The sequence below is a fragment of the Mauremys reevesii genome, linkage group 15, assembly GCF_016161935.1.
Source record: "Mauremys reevesii isolate NIE-2019 linkage group 15, ASM1616193v1, whole genome shotgun sequence".
Classification (NCBI taxonomy): Eukaryota; Metazoa; Chordata; order Testudines; family Geoemydidae; genus Mauremys; species Mauremys reevesii.
Genome location: NC_052637.1, coordinates 30,917,914 through 30,937,841, shown reverse-complemented (window position 1 = coordinate 30,937,841; position 19,928 = coordinate 30,917,914). Strand labels below are relative to the sequence as shown.

Genomic DNA, 19,928 nt, shown 5'->3' with positions numbered 1-19,928 from the left:
AAACTAACTCCATGCTTCAGTTACATGAGTCAAGTATCCTTCTTTCTCAGTCTTCATCTCCTTGCAGAGAAGGAGAATTAAGCAGTTGATCCTGTCAGTTTCACTGAGCATGGGAATGATGGTACTAGATAACCCTACTGAACAATAGGGATTGCCCCACCCTTAAATTCCACACTGAAGAGCCCAGCTGGGCTCTGGGCTTTGAGAGAGGAGGAAAGGACTACCTACTGTCAAGGCCTGGACTGCCTCCCATTCCTGCGGTGACTGGATTTTATGAGCCAGTAGTCTCACAGCTATCTGTGGACTGAAACAAACCAAGGTGCCACATTATAAATAAAACAGACACAGAGATTTTAGGACTTTCTAGACTTTCACAAAATCTTCTGATTAGATAAGTAGGGTATCACAAAATTAAAAGGAAATGTCACTTTGCCCTTCTATAGTTTGACATCTTCAAAGCACTTTAACAAAATAATCTTCACAGAATCTACGTAAACTGGGGTGTTTACACATTTAAAAAGGGAATATGGTCTAGTGCATATGGGCTGTGCACAGGACTGGTAACCAGGAATTCCTGAGATCTAATCCTGCTTCACTGAATGTTTCATGGTGTGGCCTTGAACCTTCTCTGTGCCTCAGTTTGCTTTGTCTGCGGCAGAATAATTTTTCCCTACTTTGCAGGAGTGCCATGACTCATGAGAGTTCATTAGTTATTGTTTATAAAGTTTTTTTAAAGATGTAAAGCCTTATATCACCTTGTGAATGGTTTAGTCAGAATGGAGCTCACTCAATATATACAAATTGCAGCAAGGGAGGTGTAGGTTGGACATTAGGAAAAACTTCCTAACTATCATGGTAGTTAAACATTGGAATAAATTGCCTTGGGAGGTTGTGGACTGTAGTGGGGTGGTTACCCGCTCCTGCCCTGCGTGGGGACTAGACGATGACTGGTAGTAGCCTTATACTGTGGCGAGGTGGGGATAGTGGGTGGGGGTTTCCTGGGGAGGGGAGACCCTGAGAGAAAGGGGTTACTGACAGGGGGCAGCACCCCAGCTAACAGGGCACCAGAGTCCAGGGAGGGACACGGGGGGCCAAACGGTAGTGGATAATTGGCCTGCAGAGGGCACGCCAGGCTGGAAATCGAGCTAATTCCCTGAGAGACCAGCAGGAGGCGCTGCAGGGGTGAGTCTGCATGCTTACATGGACTCTCTCTCATTAGAGGTTAAGAGCAGGTTAGACAGACACCTGTCAGGAAGGGTCTAGATAAATACTTGGTCTTGCCTTGAGTGCAGGGGACTGGACTAGAACAACTCCTGAGGTCCCTTCCAGGTTCTATGAAATAGTCTATGAAAATAAATGATAAGGATTATTATCCCCATTTTACAGACTGAGAAATTGAGGCAGAGAGGTTAGGAAAGATTCCCAAGGCCAGAGAAGCAGTCAGTGTCAGAGGCAGGTTTAGCACTCATGTTTTCCTGGCACCCAATCCTGCGCTCAGATCGTGTTGCTTTTCAAATAAAAGAGGAAGAGCTTTGCTATATGCTTCCACATTACCCTGCTTCCTTTATATTCATGTTTTCCTTCTAATATCAGCATACTTTACAAATATAAAACATCAACATCTGGCCATAAAATTTTGTTTCAATTGAGAATGTTAAAATACAATACTAAGTCTGACGGACTTGACACACACCCTTCAAGTTCTTTGTTGATCTGGTCACAGAACCCAATGATGTACTCCCAGTCTTCTTGCCTGTTAGACGGGTTGGTGGCTTTATCTTTAGTAAAAAAAAAAAAAAAATAGAGAACACACATTATCAAAACACAACAAGAAGCAGATTAATTGGCCTTTCCAAGGGAGAAGTGTCAATTGCCGCCCATCAAAATTGAGAAATGAGTTCACAATTTCCATTCCCATATATCTGTGGGTGCTTAGTCAGGAAGGAGTGTCAAAGTGAAATCAGGCCACTCCAAAATTAGCAAAACACCTAACACAGTTCTTTGCAGATCCAGGCAATGAAGCTCAAGTACTTACAGATTCAGTATTTTCTAGTTACTGAACAGAAGAGAACAACCTCACAGTCTTACCCCAGCTAGGCAGGCTTGCAATGTTGTCTCTCTTCCCTTTGTCCATTTATAATATTTAACTACTTAGGGTCAGTGCCTTCAGTCCTGTTGTATGCAAATCTCCCTTTGCAGTCACTGGGAGTTTTGCATGTGTACAAATTGCAGGATCTGGGGTTTAACACAGTACATAGATCCTTTACCTAGAATCATAGAATATCAGGGTTGGAAGGGACCTCAAGAGGTCATCTAGTCCAACCCCCTGCTCAAACCAGGACCAATCCCCAGATAGATTTTTGCCCCATATCCCTAAGTGGCCCCCTCAAGGACTGAACTCACAACCCTGGGTTTAGCAGGCCAGTGCTCAAACCACTGAGCTATCTCTCCCTTCTTTGATGCCTTGTTCTTGGAATACCACAGAATTTATTAGATGCCTTTACATTTCTTACTGGAAATGAGATTCACAATCCAGTTTGCCAAAAGCTTACTTTGAAATACTCCCTAGCTCACAAAGAAGCAGACTGCAGAATACTGAAGCTTTTGAGATCTATTTTTGTTAAGAATTTATCTGCTCCAGATAGGTCAACTCAGATACAGCAATGGGTTGTCAGCGGCAGAGGCTCCCGCTTTAACCTAATTTTACAGCAGAGCCAACTGAGGCATGATGTACTAGAGTGGAAATTTGTTTGTTGCAGGGGCAGCAACAACATGCTGCAGTTTTGCATTACCAATCCGGACTCTCTCATTCCCTCAATGACTAAGTTATCAACAGCAGAAAGCAATACCAAGGGGAAAAAAAATGTTACAAATCCAGCTGAAATACAGCAAATCAAACCATAGTGAAAGTAGGTAAACGTGCATGTACCGTAGTCTTAAATGCAAATGTAAAAGAATAAGTTTAAGTGCACATTACACTACAAACTGTCATTAAATATCAGCATTAATTTAAAACACATCCTTCCACCAGTCCACTGGCATAAATACAACAATTGTCAAACTACTGCACTGAAACTTCTGTTTTAAAGTGCATCCGAACCCTCTTGCTGTTGTACTCCTACAGTGTTTGCTTGCCTTTGCTTTCCCCAGAAAAATGCTCCCATAATCTCACAGGCCCCAGTCTTGTGAGATGCTTCACATATGTGGATCGCTGTGCCCAGGTTGAGCCCCAGTGGCTTCTGTGGGACACTGGGCGAGAAAAAGGGCACATACCACAAAGCTGCTTCCCTTGGTCTTTAAATTAAGCTACCGAGCTGTGTTTTAAACTCAAGAATAACTTTAGTTAAAATGTAGTTGCTGCAGTGCCATGTATTTGTTAAAAACACTAAAACCTTATTACCATGCCCTTGATTTCTAAACACCATGACAGCAGCATGAAAAACCGGGCTTACAAGACAGCCCGCTATCTTCATGCAAGCAAATCAGCATTCTGTATGGCTGTGTGCCAAAGCACCCTTCCATTGGTAATGCCACCAGCTTGTGCTGCTCTTTGCACAATGCAGACTTAAGAAATATACAATGGGATGTTCTATTATTACAAAAAAAACCAACTAATTCCTTTCAACCAATAGACGTTTGGGCGGCAGCGCATTCTGACACCAGGAGGGAGATCTGGTCTGGGCAATTAAACATAAATGACATTTCCACGGTAGTCACTAATTTTAAAGCTGCTCTGCTTTTTAACTTGAATGACTTCTCCCAACGTATCTTGGAATCTCAGAGGGTTGAATATTCTCAGTTTAGGCTTGGAGTCACCTGACAAGTCTTGTTGTTTTATATTCAGAACTCTCATGATAGTCAATTCCAACAAGAAGACAGACGTCATTAGGGGGAGATTATATTCCACATAAGGAAATCACCCCCTATAAATATCAATGTAATACCTGTATGATATCCTATGTCAACATGCTCTATCAGAAATTCTGTCCTGGCCTGGAGAGTGAAGTCCTCTGTTTATAGAGCAGGTAAAGTGCAGGCAGCAGCAGAACAAGTTTCCCCACTTTGCCTCATTAATGTGCCTCAACTGTGATCTGGAAGGATCACCTCTAGGAGGAGAGATTTACTCCTCAGTGTTCTCAGTCCTTGGCCTCTCTGTTAATACTGCCAAACAAGGATCCAGTTAGCACCTGTTGTGGAAGCAGGTTTCATGTGAACACTTGGTCTACTAGGACACAAACTAAAACGTATCAACTGATTACACATAGGCCCCTGAACAGCCCTCGGTAGATCTGAACCAGCACCTAGAGGAAAGGACTTTATAACACATTACCACAATCCTATCACCATCTAGTCCCTTGGCTTTTAGACACTGAAGCATTTGGGTCACATCTGATGGTATAATAATGTTGTCTCATATCTGATCTAGCCAATCAACATTCCTTTGCTGTTCTAAAACCTGAAACACTGATGAGGTGACACTCAGCTGTAAACCAAGGGTGCCTATTTCATTTATATAACAATGCTTTGGAACCCTGGGCAACAGAGAACTTTAATTGTCTAATGAATTATTCATATTTTCACTGTTCTACTTCTCTGTTGAAAGAAGGAAAACTTACAAGCCAACATTCTAGATGCCCATTACCAGATTGAGGGCTTGAATTGGGATCCTCAGCTCCTAGCAGCTATGTGTCTGGTGTTCTCACTCTCTCTGTATCCCAGGTAGAATAAGCAGAATGCTAACTGATGATAACATGGAAATAGTTGATATTATTTACACACACACACAGATATAGTAGGTTTTATCTCTCTTCCCCCTCCCTCTTCTTAGATTATGAGCTCTTTGGGGCAGTACACTATATATTTACTATATGTGTGGACAGTGTCTAGCACATCATGGAGGTAACTGTAATATAAATAAGCTACCTTGTATGTGAGCATCAGACTGAGCAGGGAGTGTTAAGCAAAAGGATCCAGCTGTATGGGAGCAACTGAGATTCATTTATTAGCCTCCCCTTCCCATTTCAGCGAAGGCTGGAGGTGGAACCGCATGCAGGGAGAAGAAGAGCGCTGTCATCCCAGCAGCCAAAAGTGGGAGGGGAGAGAGGATAAAGATGCTGGGTCATCACATATTGAAGCACATCTCCTGCTGCAGTGTGAGGACTGGAGGCTGTGACTTCCATCTGATGACAGAATGGCTCTGCCGCTCAGTTGAAGGGCAAGTGCCATTGATTCAGAAAATTCCTGGTAACACAAGTCATGTTCTGTCCTTTCCTTGATGTGGGAGGTTGGTCCATACTGCTGTATGGATTTTGCCCCTTCCTTCAGTGAGGACACAATGGATACATCTTCGAGCTTAGCATCTGACACAACACTCCTTTTTTTGATAGAAAGTTATCAGAAAAAGAGTCTAAGCAATTCAGCTTCCTAGCCAAGTTTCCCACTCCCATAATCACACAATTACCATGAAGTAATGAAGAGTTATACAATGGCACACATTCCCCTCACCTTTATCCAACAGAACAGCCACAAGGCAACAGGTACCTCTCCTGGATATCTCCATTGTGACCTTTTCCTCCCAAAACTCCGCTTCCCTGAAGGAGGGAGTGTTATTTGGCAAAGACACCCGGACTCCCACCACTAGCCCACATACATTTCTTCAATGGCCAATGGAAAACAAATTATCTGTGCTCCTCTACAATGGGAGGATTCTATAATCAGACCAGCATGAGTCACTGTACCAGTGATCAAGCATAAACTTTTTTTTTTTAAATTAGGAAGCAACATTCAACTCTTATATCTAGGCTTGGCATATTCCATTTTCACTGTAGATAATTTAGATGGATAATATTGATGTTTATTTTTAAGCTTTTATATTTTTATTGATTTAAATGTTCAACCTATGGGAAATTATGGGGAGGGTCAGACAATATGGGTCATCGGATAATAATTCTTAAAAGACAGTAGACACTGCCATTCAAAAAGGTAAAGCTTTAGAACTATTAAAATGCAAATTTTCAATATTACATGTCAAAATATACAAAGTAAATATCCTTAAATCAAACTCTCTTCAGTTCTCAAGCAGTGTTTTTCTTACTTTGCCTCTCAATACATTTTAATTGCCATCCATGGAAATATTTTTGTCAGTTTGTGCATGTGAGGCGAAATAGACATTTACTGATAAAAAACAGATTCTTTCAAGCCCACTTATGTCCCATGAAACATGTGCCCTCCCCTTAGCCCCCAATCAGGCTCACCGAAGTTAGTGATATGCCCTATCTAGTTGTAAGTGACCAAGCCATAGGACATCCACTCCCTCAACTTTCACAGTCTGAAAATTCAAACTGTTGGGAAGCTTTTCCTGCTACTCAACCTAAAATGTCCTTCATATTAGACATATTTTCATACATGATCTGTATTCCATTAATCAGTTCTCTTTGGGGAGAGAAAAAGAGAGAGACTGGGTGTTTCTGAGTATGTCACTGGCTACAATTAATACATTGCCAGAAAGATACTGACACATTGTGAGGAGCTCACAAGATCAGCCAAAATGATCAGCAGGCAGGAAGAAATGATTTACAAGGAAAGACGAATAGCTAAAAACAATTGACATAACTACAGAGATAGATGATAACATTCTACACCTATTTGAATAGTGTAAACACCATGGTGGAAGAGGACTTATTTAAGCTAATATATGGCAATACAACTAGGAGTAATAGATTTTAGACTGTAAACTCTAGAGGGTAGGGACTATGTTCTGTTCTACATTTGTATGGTACTGGACCCTGGTTGGGGCTTTTAAGCTCACTGTAACACAAATAAATAAAGAAGTGGGATGAAATAAAGAAAGGGAAAAATCGAGGCAGTAAGATCTAGTAGCTTGTGGTGTAGTCTCCCTAAGAGAAATGGTGGAAGCCCCAGACCTTGGAATATTTAAAAACAAATTATTACGATTATTGTTATTTATTTGTATTGCAATAGCACCTATGAGCCTCGGTCATGGAGCAGGACCTCATTGTGCTAGATGCTGTACAAACACGGGACAATAAAACAGCCAGACTGGACAGAATAACGTATAATTGGGAACTGTTCAGCACTCACTGGGAGATGGACTAACAAGACTTTTTCTCCCTTAAACTTCCAGGATTCAGTGAATAGAGTGACTTGCCCTTAAAAATATGATTCCAACTATTGAAGCTTGTAACAGTTCCTGTTATAAAATCTTTTTAAAAGACAAACTCTATTTATTTCATCTGAAGCCTGTAACTCCTACTGTGAAATGATAGCTCGGAATAAGGCAGGGGTTCCCCCTGGTGTAACATGGCTGTATCACATATCTGAGAGAGAGGGTGAGTGAGGGGGTAGCTCGAAAGCTTGTCTCTTTCACTAACAGAAGTTGGTCCAATAAAATATATTACCTCATCCACCTTTTTTCTCTGATATCCTGGGACCAATATGGCTACAACACCACATATAAGGTATGACTGATTTAATGGAGAAATTCCTACAGGTGCGGACTAAAACAAATAGCACATTGTAATTGACAAAGCGAAGCGAGGTCTTATATTCAACTTGATGGCATTTCTCTGCCATCTATCTATTGCAATAACTTTAAATGGTGCACCTGATCTATTCCAAAATTTCAGGGAATGTTCTAGGCATCAGTGGGTGGAATCCTATTGTTCCGGTGAAAATCAGAAAACTGGAAGGAGGAAATGGTAGGCACATGGAGCTCCTTCCGGCTAGTCAAGAGACCCAGCTGCTTCAACCACCTCTGTAATTCTCTATAGATCCAAGAACTAGTTGATGACACCAATTAACACTTTCCAGCAAAACTCTCTCTCCCATCTCATCTCTGTCCATCCTCCCAATAGAGTTTAACATGTTGACACCCTGAATGACTTCCCATTCCCTCCCAGACAGAAATAATAATGGTGTGCAGAAGGGCAGTATAAAGGAATGCACAGAGCACCTCACATGGATGAGTAGGGGGAGCACAAGGAGCATTTAGTATGGGAGGGCAGAATGGGAGAAGGGGACATAAAGACCATGGAAATTGGAGGGCCCACAGAACCCCTGCTATAGTGGAGAAAAATGAGGAACAATGGTCTGGGGGGAGGTGAGACAGACAGAGCTCCTGGCATGTGGCTGAGGGGGCAATGAGGGGGGACACAGAGCTTCTGGCATTGGAGAAGAAGGGGGCCCCAGTCATGGGGGGCAGAGGGAGCATGGAGATCTCTGGCATAGGAAGAATAGGGGAGCATGGGGGCACACACAGAGCCCCTGGCAAGAGGAAGTTGCAGAGAATCCCTGAAATAGAGGGGAGTGGGAAAGCAACACAGGGAACCTGTGGAAGGGAATGGAGGAATGCAAGGAGCTCAGCCTACAAAAGCTACAAAGTGTGTGACCACCTAGTACAATATATTTTGCAAATGAGAATCCAAACCACAGGAAAATTTAGAGAAGAAGGGAAGACTGACCTTTTATAGCCAAAGAACTGATAGTTTGGAGGAGGTGGGGAACGAGTAAAGATTTTCCCTGGTTCACAAATGAATCACCAAACAACAGGCCAGACCTGCTGTTGTGGCCGCTGCAACTGCAGCTCTGGATTTCTGCTTCAGTCATAGTCACAATGAGCACATTGAACACACTCAGTTGGACAAGTTATTGGAGAGGTTATTTTGGAGGGGAGGATCATTCCTCCAGTGTGAATACATAACAACCCATCTCCCCTTCCCCCTCTCCCCCCAGCTCTGGCAGAGAGTCAGTCTACAGAGTAAGCTCCTCCTTGGTATTACCCCATAAGCAGGCAATCCCCTTCAGCGACAGGGATGGACTGCACAGTTGAGCAGAGGAGCGACAGGCAGTGGCAGGAAAGGGACAGGGAGTGAGTGACAGGGAGGCAGACAGAGAATGGGGAAGAAAGCCAGACAGTGAGAGAGAGAACAAGCCAAAACTGAGTGGGGCGACTAGGTGGAATAGTTGGCAAGCACTCAGAGAAGAGGGGACAGGCAAAAGACAGGTCAAGTACATACTCAGAAATGATCAGACACTTTTGATTTAAAAGCAATGAGAAAAGACTGTGCATGATTCTAGGTGGGGGCAGGAAGGGGGAAAAGGCAGCAGAGACAGCATCAGGCTATTAGATAACTTGACAGGGACTCAAATGGGCAGTACAGGCAGACACATGGGATAAAACCCCAAATGCACTGGAAAGCCCTATTCCAGGCAGATGCTTGGTACATTATTTATAAAACAGCTAGCATGATAATAACTGCATAAATAATAATTTCCCTCTGCGAGAGATCAGAAGGCTCTGTCCATCTACACACAGAGAAAACACCTGTATAGCCCATCATGCTGCCAAGAGTTTTTTTTTTTTTTCTCTTCATGCAAGCCGGTGGAGAAGACAGAAAGTTGGTGGCAGGGGCATGGGCACAGAAGGGGAGAGGGAACTGGATAGGGAGTGGGAGGGCATGGAGTGGGCATAGGAGCATTAGGCAGAGGGGGAGACATGAGCAGAGAAACAGGGAATCATGGATATGGGGGCAACAGGAGCATGGATTGGACGGGGGACATGAATGGGGGACATGAACGGGGGACACAGGGGCATGGACAGGATGGGGGACATGGACAGGGGACACAGGGGCGTGGATAGGACGGGGGACATGGACAGAGGGACACAGGCACGTGGATAGGACGGGGGTCATGGACAGAGGGACACAGTGGCGTGGATAGGACAGGGGGACACAGGGTCGTGGATAGGACGGGGGACATGGACAGGGGGACACAGGGGCGTGGATAGGACGGGGGACATGGACAGAGGGACACAGGCACGTGGATAGGACGGGGGTCATGGACAGAGGGACACAGGGGCATGGATAGGACAGGGGGACACGGACAGAGGGACACAGGGGCATGGATAGGACAGGGGGACACGGACGGGGGACACAGGGTCGTGGATAGGACGGGGACATGGACGGGGACACGGACAGGGGGACACAGGGACGTGGATAGGACGGGGGACACGGACAGGGGGACACAGGGACGTGGATAGGACGGGGGACATGGACAGGGGGACACAGGGTCGTGGATAGGACGGGGGACAGGGGGACACAGGGGCATGGATAGGACGGGGGACATGGACAGGGGGACACAGGGGCGTGGATAGGACGGGGACATGGACAGGGGACACAGGGGCGTGGATAGGATGGGGGACATGGACAGGGGACACAGGGCGTGGATAGGATGGGGACACGGACAGGGGACACAGGGGCATGGATAGGACAGGGGGACACGGACAGAGGGACACAGGGGCATGGATAGGACGGGGGACATGGAGGGGGGCACACGGGCAAGGCTGGGGCAGTGGGTGGCAGACAGGGAGACACAGGATGAAGGGGTATTGATGAGATGGAGGGAGGTAGATGGGGGCACTGATGGGGCGGAGAGGGGACAGGGGCTCAGAGAGCAGCAGACGGGGCACGGAGGGGCGGAGAGCAGCAGAAGGGGGCACAGGGGCACGGAGGGGCGGAGAGCAGCAGACGGGGGGCACAGAGACGGGGGGGACATGGACCAGGGGACACGGGCACCTGAGGGCGGCAGGCGGGGAGCGCAGCGGGTGCTGAGGGGACAGGGGCTGGGGGCCGCGGACGGGGAACGGGCGGGCCCATGGAGGGGAGGGGGACGGGGGGGACGGGGGGGTCACTCACTGAGCCAGGACTCCAGACTCTCCCCTTCCGCCTCCGCCATGTTGCCGGCCGGGCCCGAGACTCCGCCCCAGCCGCGCGAGAGCCGAGCCGGGCCGGGCCGGGCTGGGGGAGGGGCGGCAGTTCTGTGGTGAAGCGGGACTGCAGGGCGGGGGACTGGACCCCTCCCCGCTGTGCCGTCCCTCCCCCCCCCCGTGCTGGGGCTGTTGACAGTGGGATTCATGAGCCTCCCACTGCAGGCTGGGGGTATCCTCACCCCCAAGAACAAATGGCTGGTAAAAGCCCCCCCAACTCCTCGCCCCAGTGGGCCTGGGGCTCAGACATCCCGGGTCACTGAGCCGGGACTGTTCCGATTTACTCACAGCACCCAGGAGCTCCTTTTACAATAGGCCCCAAAGTGTGACAGCGGATTTGCCATGGCACTGTGTGTGCCCCCTTGCAGTGGAGCTGACCCCTGAACTGGATGGCAGAGCTTTTGGCATGGGGAGCCGGCCCCAGAACTCAGGCCCCAGGGTCTAGTTTCACCTGGGTTCTCTTATCCATAACACTAGCATAAAGGGACAGTACTCAGCGATGTCTGAAATGGAGCCTGGAACCCCTTATGTGGCTTGGTTTTATGTATTTTGTCAGCCTTAACTAGCAAACTGAGGCCCCTTCCTGGCAGGTAGATCCGCATCAGTGGACTCTGCACCTGTATGGCTCCAGTTGCAGGACCAGAGCCTGAGTTGTTACCCAATTTTGGCTCAAAATCCAGTAGATAGAAATTCCATGCACATGGAAAATGCATATTTTGGACTTGAAATCTAAACTGTGGCTTGGTACAATGACAGTAATGTAAACAGTGATCATAAGACAGGCTTACACTTCATCCTACCAAGACAGCACACAGGACTAAAAGCCCAGATACTGGCACTTTGGGTGACATTTTAAAAAAGCCCAAGTGACTCATGGAACTTAGGCTCCTGAATTGTTTTTGAAAATGAGATTTAAGCTCCTGCTTCACTTTGGTATTCTTTAAAATGTTACCCTTTGCTCCTTAATGTGCAGAGCTGGTGCTGAGATATCCCAAGGGCTCCAGTGTGTCTCCAGAGAGCACTATGCAGGGGTCAGGGCCCACAGAGATCATTGCAGTGTCAATGCTTAGCCTAAGGGTCTCAAACTTCATTGCTCTGCATCCCCTTTCTGACAACAAAGTAACTACATGACCCCGGGCAGGGGACGGAGATCCTCTGCCCTGGGTGGGGGGAAGAGGGAGCTGCAGCTGGAGTCCTGCCATCCTGGGTGGGGGTGGAACTCAGGCTTCAGCCCTGGGTCCCAACAAGTCTAATGCTGGCCCTGCTGGCCACCCCATTAAAATGGTAGGGTGACCAAACAGCAAGTGTGAAAAATCAGGACAGGGGATGGGGGGTAATAGGAGCCTATATAAGAAAAAGACCCCAAAATGGGCACTGTCCCTATAAAATTGGGACATCTGGTCACCCTAGGGGTCCTGACCCACTTTGAGGTCGTGACCCACAGTTTGAGAACTGCTGCCAGCCCGCTGCCTGACAACAGATGTCAGTATTTGAAAGCTGTGAAGAGGAAAAAACAGAGTCACCATGCCTGAATCTGACTGCACACTGGTGTAAATCAGGCTGCATACCACCCAAGTCAATGGAGTTGCATTGGAGTAAAACTGCTGTGAGAGGAGAATGAGGCCCACATTTCACTCCACTGCAGTACACATGGCGGGGAGGGAGTGAGAGAGGGGAAAACAATATCCTGCTGCAACAGGCCAGCGGCCTGCCCCTAGTCGGCGGGCAGGCGCGCACCGGCCTGCTCTGCACACGCAAGTGGCAACCAGGCGGGCAAGCGATAGCAACGCAGGCTGCGGCCGGGCAGCCTGACGGGGTCCTGGAGCGCGGATGCAAGATGGCGGCTCCCATGGCGGGGCGGCTTGCGGCGCTGGGCCGTCGGCTGGCCCCTCCCGCGCGGGCCTGGCTGCCCGGGTAAGGAGCAGCCCCGCGGCGGAGGCTGGGCGAGGGCTGCGCGGAGCGGCTGGGGGCGCTTGGGTAGAGTCACGCGCTGCTGCCGGGGCAGGTTGTCGGGGAGCCCCCCCCACTCCCGCCTGGGCCCTGTTCTGAGGGAGGGGACAGGCCGCTCTCCCTCTCCCCGAGCTTCGGCCCTGCTGCCGGGGGAAGAGGGAGCAGCGCGACTGGGCCCCCCTGCCCTGGACCAGGGGAGGAGAATGGGACGTTCAGGGGCGCTGGGACAATTTGTATAGTGGGGGTGCTTTGCCACTGAGGGAGGGGGAATAGCTCAGTGGTTTGAGCATTGGCCTGCTAAACCCAGGGCTGTGAGTTCAATCCTTGAGGGGGCCATTTAGGGATCTGGGGCAAAAATCTGTCTGGGGATCCTGCTTTGAGCAGGGGGTTGGACTAGATGACCCCCTTCCAACCCTGATATTCTATGAACCAAACTAAACCCTGTATATCAAACTGTGGGATGCATTCCTCTTGGGGGTGGCTGGGTCCTAGGCCAGCCCCCATGGGGGTCAGGGAGGGAGTGCCACCCAGCTCTGTTCCTGGTCTCATGCCCTTTCCTGTCCCAGGGCCGCAGCCTGGGCCCCCTTACTCTTATCTGCATCTCTGTCTGTTCTGAGACTTGTTCCATAACACTGGAGATGGACTTGGTGAGCCAGACTGAGGAATGCTGTATACGGCGATGCCATCCCATCTTACTCTTTGCAGGTTAACCCAGGTGAGATGGAGCCGGTATGGCCCCAGTTACCTCGAACCAGAAGTGAACAAGGAGGTGTACCGCAAACCCCTGGAGGGGCTGTCTGAGGAGGAGAAAACACAACGGGAGCTCAAGACCCTCCAGCCCATAAAAGCTACAGCTTCTAATGTCACCAGCTCTGTGTTCAGTGACCCTACAATCAGGTCAGAAAGCACAGTCTCCTTTGTTAAAACACCAGATGTCTCCCAAGGATCAAGGACAGTTTATCCTGCTCCCACTGAAGTCACTGGATGTTTTGCCATTGACTTCAATGGGAGCAGGACTGAGTTCGTTGCTTAGAAGGGCTGAGCAGCCACAATCCTGGTGGACGGCTAGAGGTCAGCTCCTAACAGGATCGTGCCCACAGAATTCTCTCTTCCCCTCTCCAGAATGAGGGCGGCAGATGAGTTGGATTCAGGTTTGTTAGTGAGCTCTCTCTACCTGGATAAGGATTTGCTGTTTAAATTTGAGTAAATAGCTTTTATTATGAAACAATGTAATGGATGGAGTAATTGAGGGTTCTGCTTCTGAGCCCATTACTGCTGAGAAGTAAAGCCATTGCAGTGCCCTCCCCCACCATCAGCCTTTGTCTACCGGGCTGCCCATTACCTTCCTGTTACTCTGTGTAATTCAGGGATCGGCAACCTTTGGCCCACGGCCCACCAGGGTAAAGCACCCTGGCGGGCCAGGCCGGTTTGTTTACCTGCCATGTCCACAGGTTCTGCCAATCGCAGCTCCCACTGGCCGCGGTTCACCGCTCCAGGCCAATGGGGGCTGCGGGAAACTGCGTGGGCTGAGATATGTGCTGGCTGCTGCTTCCCATTGGCCTGGAGTGGCGAACCGCGGCCAGTGGGAGCTGTGATCGTCCGAACCTGTGGACACGGCAGGTAAACAAACCAGCCCAGCCCGCCAGGGTGCTTACCCTCGCAGGCTGCGTGCCAAAGATTGCCGATCCCTGGCGTAATCCCTTTATTTGGATTAATATCTTCCCATGAGGAAGATCCATTGAATAATAGTGGTTAAAGATTCATAGATTCATAGACTCTAGGACTGGAAGGGACCTCGAGAGGTCATCGAGTCCAGTCCCCTGCCCTCATGGCAGGACCAAATACTGTCTAGACCATCCCTGATAGACATTTATCTAACCTACTCTTAAATATCTCCAGAGATGGAGATTCCACAACCTCTCTAGGCAATTTATTCCAGTGTTTAACCACCCTGACAGTTAGGAACTTTTTCCTAATGTCCAACCTAAAGAGTACAGCCACCCAAAATCTAGCAGGGATAGGATTTAATCACAGGAACAACACAATTAGGGACCTCTGGTGATGGAACCAAAGTTCTAATTATATCCTGTTTGGTTTTGTGCTTGCAGTAAATTCACCAACATGATGATGAAGGGAGGAAACAAAGTGCTGGCCAGATCCATCGTTACACAGGTGAGGGGACTGGACTCTCTCGTCTTTAAATTATTACATGCCAAAAAACTGCATTAAAATAACCTTATTAAGCTTGCCAAGGGAATCACTCAGAAGTTATGAAATGCCAGAAGTAAGGTTGCCTGTGCAGAGCTTGTCCCCTCTGCAATCAAATCAGGTAGCTTTCTCCATGCTGCCTGGGCCAAGTAGGAGGATCATTGAGAATACAGGAGAGACAGGCTCCCTGCGTTCAGTTCCGATGCCCAGCACTGGCACAGACCACAGCAGCACAGAACTGCAATTGCAGTGAAAGTCTTACTCAGCCTTGGGATGGAGCATGCCTAGTGCAGATGGAATATAGCTGCTAAGCTCTACCTAGTATCTACTGAGCATGTGCAAACTGCAGTTTTCTTCAGTGGTTTATAAATTGGCCACATTTGGGTGAATTTTCACAGGGATAGCAAAAGGTACATCCCTGACACAAAGACCACCCACCTTCCAAATTTGAAGTCCCTGTTCCAAAGCAAGGGGGCACTCAAGCTTAAAGAAAAGGTTGCAAGAATTTTTTTAACATTTACAAAATATTTTTCCCTGGCTTCATTTGCGGAACTGTTCTGGATAAAATTGTCCTAAAAAAATTCATGCTGAGGCAGACACCCAGCATGGAAAATGTTAGCCCAAAGAGTTGAAGTTTGGATGAGTTATAAGCAACTGAAAATAGTGGTTTTATGAGAAGTGTTGGGCAACACTAATAAGAGGTGGATACTTCCTTTCTATAATGTTAATACTTCACACTCTTTATCTGAGGATCTTTAATCCTTCACAAAGAAGGGGGAGTATCGTTATCCAGATTTTACAGGTGGTTGCTGTGATACAGAAAAGTCTAGTGACTTGCCTAAAATCAGACCAGACAATGGTGGCAAAGCCAGGCATCGGAACCAGGTTGCCTGCCTCACAGGGCATCCCTGACTGTTCACTGAACCAGGCTGCCTCCCTTTGGGCATTAGTTGATGTGGAGCTGACGTCCAGAAGACTTCTAATTTCTTCAGTACAGACCTGCCCCAACTTAATGGGCTTCAGGATTCTTGATTTAAGGGGCATCCACTGGTGCCGTAAAGCAGTGGTCTCCAAAGATGGGTGCGCAAGAGGATCCTTGGGGGTCTGCGTGGCAGGGGGAGCACTTTTTTTTTTTTTTTGCTTTTTTGCTTTCAGTTCGGGCAGGAGTCCGAGCAGCGTTTTTTTTTTGCTTCGGCAGTTGGGGCGGGAATAACCAAGCGTTACTGTAGCGAGTGCAATTCACTTCCATCCCCAGCTCTCTTCTGGGTCCTAGCGCTAGACCCATTGCACTGCAGCCCCTGCTCCTGCCTGGGGCAGCCCGGCCCAGCACCTGGGGGGTTCAGACAATCACATACCTGGAAGGAACCTTGACTGAGCATCCTCCTTCCCTAGGAGCCCAGCAGTGAATTGCTCGGGGTCCGGTTTGCGTTATAGTCAGAGCCTGCCCATGCTCGGGCTCTGTTTACCTTCCCAGGTCAGACGCTGCCGCCTCCTCCATTGTGAGCCGGGAGCATGGGCTGAGCCGCTGCTGCTCCCTGGCGGGGTCTGTGTGGGGAGAGACCGGCATTAACTCCTCTCTCTGCCCGCACCAGCCCCCAAACCGGAGCCTGCAGGTGATAAGGGGACCTGGGGAAAGGGCCAGGGCTGGGCAGGAAAGTGAGTGCACAAGCAGCCCCGCAGCCTCAGATGTCACTGCCCCGGGCAGCTGCTCCCTGGCTGGGAAGTGCTTGGCGGAGGGACTGGAGCTGCGGCCCCAGCAGCAAGTCGCTGCCTGGGCTCTGCCCAGGGTCTGCTCCCGGGGCCAGCTGGGGGTTCAGGCAGGGGGGAGAGCAGCTTGAGGGGGCCATGGATGGGTCCCAGGGGGGTTCCCTGTTGTGTCCCTGGATCTGGGTTGTCAGGGAGGGGAGGGGTGAGAAATGAGACTGAAATGGGGGGGAGGGGTTTGTTCATCTGCAAATATAACTGCGTTACAAACCTCTGAGCCCCTCCCTCCCTTGAGACAGGCCCCTTTGTGCCCCAGTGATGGGTGAATCTCCCCAGCACAGAATTGCTGCTGATGCAGCAGGGTTGTGTGCTCAAATTTTTTACTAATAGGGGAGCACGATCAAAAAAGTTTGGAGACCACTGCTGTAAGGGACAGTGTGTGTTGCACCATCAGTATGTTGGATGATGGGTATAAATTGACCAGAAAAGTGGTGAATGCAGCATAATAGTATGATATGTAATGTAAACTGGTGTAACTGATACGCTGAGCAGGTGGAAGTGCATCTTGGGAAAATCTAATAGGCAGTTGTAAGGTGAGAGTGGGGTCAGTATTGCTTTCTCCTCTCTGCTTCCCCCTTTGTTGGTGGTCACTGCTACACTTCACACCCATCAATGAGCTATAAGAAGGAAAACCAGTGAGGACTGGACTCCAGCAGAGGAATGTGTCAGTGTGTGGAAATCTGGGGTAAGGAGGTGAGGACTGAGTAAAACCTGTAGTTACTCAAGAGCATCCCCTACTGGCCTAGTTAAGGTGTAGTAGGGTGGAATCCTCCATGACCCAGATTTCTCAGGGTGTGTCTGAAATTGTCCTGATTCTAACTTCACTCTGGAATGGAGTAAATCCTGTAGGGAAGGCAACTGTAAACTGAGGAGCATGGGCATGTTTCCTTGTGTTTGTATTTAGACCCTAGAAGCCATTAAGAGGAAGCAGATTGAGAAATACCATCAAGCCTCTGAGGAGGAGAGGGAGAGCATTGAGTGCAACCCTTACATCATCTTCCATCAGGCACTGAAAAACTGCCAGCCCATCATTGGGCTCTGCAACATCCAAAAAGGAGGCAAAACCTACCAGGTAAACAGAAAAGGGACCTGAAGGCCAGCCTAGGCTAGAAAGAATTAGATGGGGGCAAAACTACTAGTGTCCTTCCCACCCCTGCCAAAACTTGCTTGCATTTCCGTTGGAAGTACCATTTACCATCTGTATTATAATGGCAGAATGTGCCTCTGATCTTGGCTGGGGTCTGTAAGTGCTGAGTGCTGTACTTACCCATAATTAGAGTTCCTGCCCCAAATTGCTTGTAATCTGAAAGGATAAAGTGTGGGAGGGGAAACTGAGGTACAGGGAGGTGAAGTGGTTTGTCCAAGGTGACGCAACATATCAGTAGCAGAGCCAATAAACCCTCGAGGTTTCTGGAATCTCAGTCTGATGTCTTATCGGCTAGACCATGCTGCCTCTGTGTAGAACCAGCAGAGCAGTTTAGTCCCTGTAGAACGCAGGTTAGCACATAGAAAAGGTTCGTATAGATACCATGTTTTATTTAATGCCTTGGCAAAGGCTGTCTCTTCAGCTCTCCTAATTAGGTAAATGCACCTAGATAACTCATGGGATTGTTAATGAAATATGGAGCGCTTCACCAACCTCCCATGCAGCCAATAAATTACTGCCCTCTGCTGGTTGATCAGAGACCTGCGGGAAATAGCTTGGTCAAGTTCCCATAGACAAGAGTCTACATCACAAAAACCATTCTCTAAGTGGCAGTCTCTGCAATGAGGCCAAGAACCAAATGGAACATCCCTCTAGTCTCAACAGGTGGCTACTGCTCTTGGGCAGGTTTGAGGCTGCCAACATGGGAAATCTTGCACTGCTGTGCCTGATCTGTGGATTGATAGAGGCAGACAGTTTGTTGTGGCTGGAGTGGAATGTTTCACCGATGCTAAACTCACTCATGCTTGGCTAGAGTTAATTTCTTCCCACCCCCTCAGCATCAATCACTTTTTAATCACCTGGGAGTGTTAAACAATTGAAAAAAGTTATTTCAGCATATGGTCCTATTGTGGGGTAAGGCATTTTAACCGTGCTACTGCTTGAATGTCTGCTAGGTCCCAAGCCCTCTGAAGGACAATCGGAAACGCTTCCTCGCCATGAAGTGGTTAATTACTGAGTGCAGGGAACATAAGCATCATCGGACATTCATGCATGAAAAACTATCCCAGGAACTGCTGCAGGCCTTCAACAATGAGGGTCCTGTGATCAAGAGAAAGCATGACATGCACAAGATGGCTGAGGCTAACCGGGCATATGCCCATTATCGCTGGTGGTAGGGGACCCCCTGAGAGCAAGAGAGACCTTGCCTTATGACAACAAGAACATTTCCTCACACCTCTATACTTATGGAGCCCAGACCTGTGAAGAAGCAGCCTCTGTCTACTTTCTACAGAGATGATGTATAGGGGAGGTTGCCTGCCAGCTTCTGTTAACTGCTTCTAGGCTGGGTCCTTAAGCAGGGAAAAAACAAGATGAAAAATGCATCCACAAAAGCTTCATTCCCTTAGATGTTTTTCTGAGCAACACTATAAAATATCCTTTCTTCCATCTACCTACTTTCTGAGGGCAGGGGAGTGGATGTCAAGTTTTTGCTCGTTAGCATCCAAGCCAAGGGTGAGCAAGCTGGAATGTATTCTGCATTGTGAATGTTCTTTGTGTGTATAGTACCAGAGACAGAAAAGTGCCTAGTTTGAATTTTAGATTGTTGCAATACTGTCTGTTAGCAGAATCATTGTTTGACTGAGCACATGTGATCTGGATGTTAATGAGAAAATAAAAATGGAACCTGTCTATCATCCTCAGTCTGACTGTCACCACATCCTAGTGCTGGCTGACTGCCTTAGGGTTTTGTACTGATGCCCATCACTCTACCAGAGCAGTGGTATTTCTCAGCCCTCTAGGGGGTCAGTTAAAGGAAGAGTTATTCTCTAGGAGACGCCGTCCCACCTACGCTCGGCTAGACAGAGTTGAAATCCTTCTCTTGTCCTGTAAAAGAGCTGCTAGCACTTCTGTCCCTGTTGTGCTTTGCTGGAAAGCACAGAACACTTTTGCTCACTGCAAAGGAAAGACATAGTTTGAGGAGGAGGATGGGGAAGAATTCAATACCCCAAACCTTGGCCTCTGTTTTGATTTAAAAATCTAATTCCGTGCTCACAAGCAACTCTGCCACCCTGTAGC

The 19,928-nt window shown here is 48.2% G+C and overlaps 2 protein-coding genes across 4 annotated transcripts in view; one reads left to right on the top strand and one right to left on the bottom strand.

The window, feature by feature from the left end:
• GGA3 (golgi associated, gamma adaptin ear containing, ARF binding protein 3) overlaps nt 1-11,198 on the bottom strand; it is a 33,395-nt gene extending 22,197 nt beyond the window's left edge. Inside the window, exons 1-3 of one of the 3 annotated variants that reach the window (XM_039500240.1) lie at nt 11,072-11,198; nt 1,694-1,778; nt 229-304 (exon numbers count right to left, since the gene is read on the bottom strand). Coding sequence is in view for 2 of the 3 variants with exons in the window: in XM_039500238.1 (XP_039356172.1) it covers nt 229-304; nt 1,694-1,778; nt 10,713-10,752 (201 nt within the window). In the remaining variant the exon portion in view is untranslated. Of the gene's footprint in view, nt 1-24; nt 123-228; nt 305-1,693; nt 1,779-10,712; nt 10,833-11,071 lie in introns of those variants that run through there. The other 2 variants (XM_039500238.1, XM_039500239.1) reach the window with 2 other exon arrangements.
• Nucleotides 11,199-12,525: 1,327 nt separating this feature from the next.
• MRPS7 (mitochondrial ribosomal protein S7) lies at nt 12,526-19,548 on the top strand. The gene is made up of 5 exons (XM_039501058.1): nt 12,526-12,697; nt 13,439-13,630; nt 14,842-14,905; nt 17,610-17,777; nt 18,806-19,548. Exons 1-5 carry the CDS (start codon nt 12,621-12,623, stop codon nt 19,025-19,027), a joined length of 723 nt encoding a protein of 240 aa, XP_039356992.1. The 5' UTR covers nt 12,526-12,620; the 3' UTR covers nt 19,028-19,548.
• The last annotated feature ends 380 nt before the right edge of the window (nt 19,549-19,928 follow it).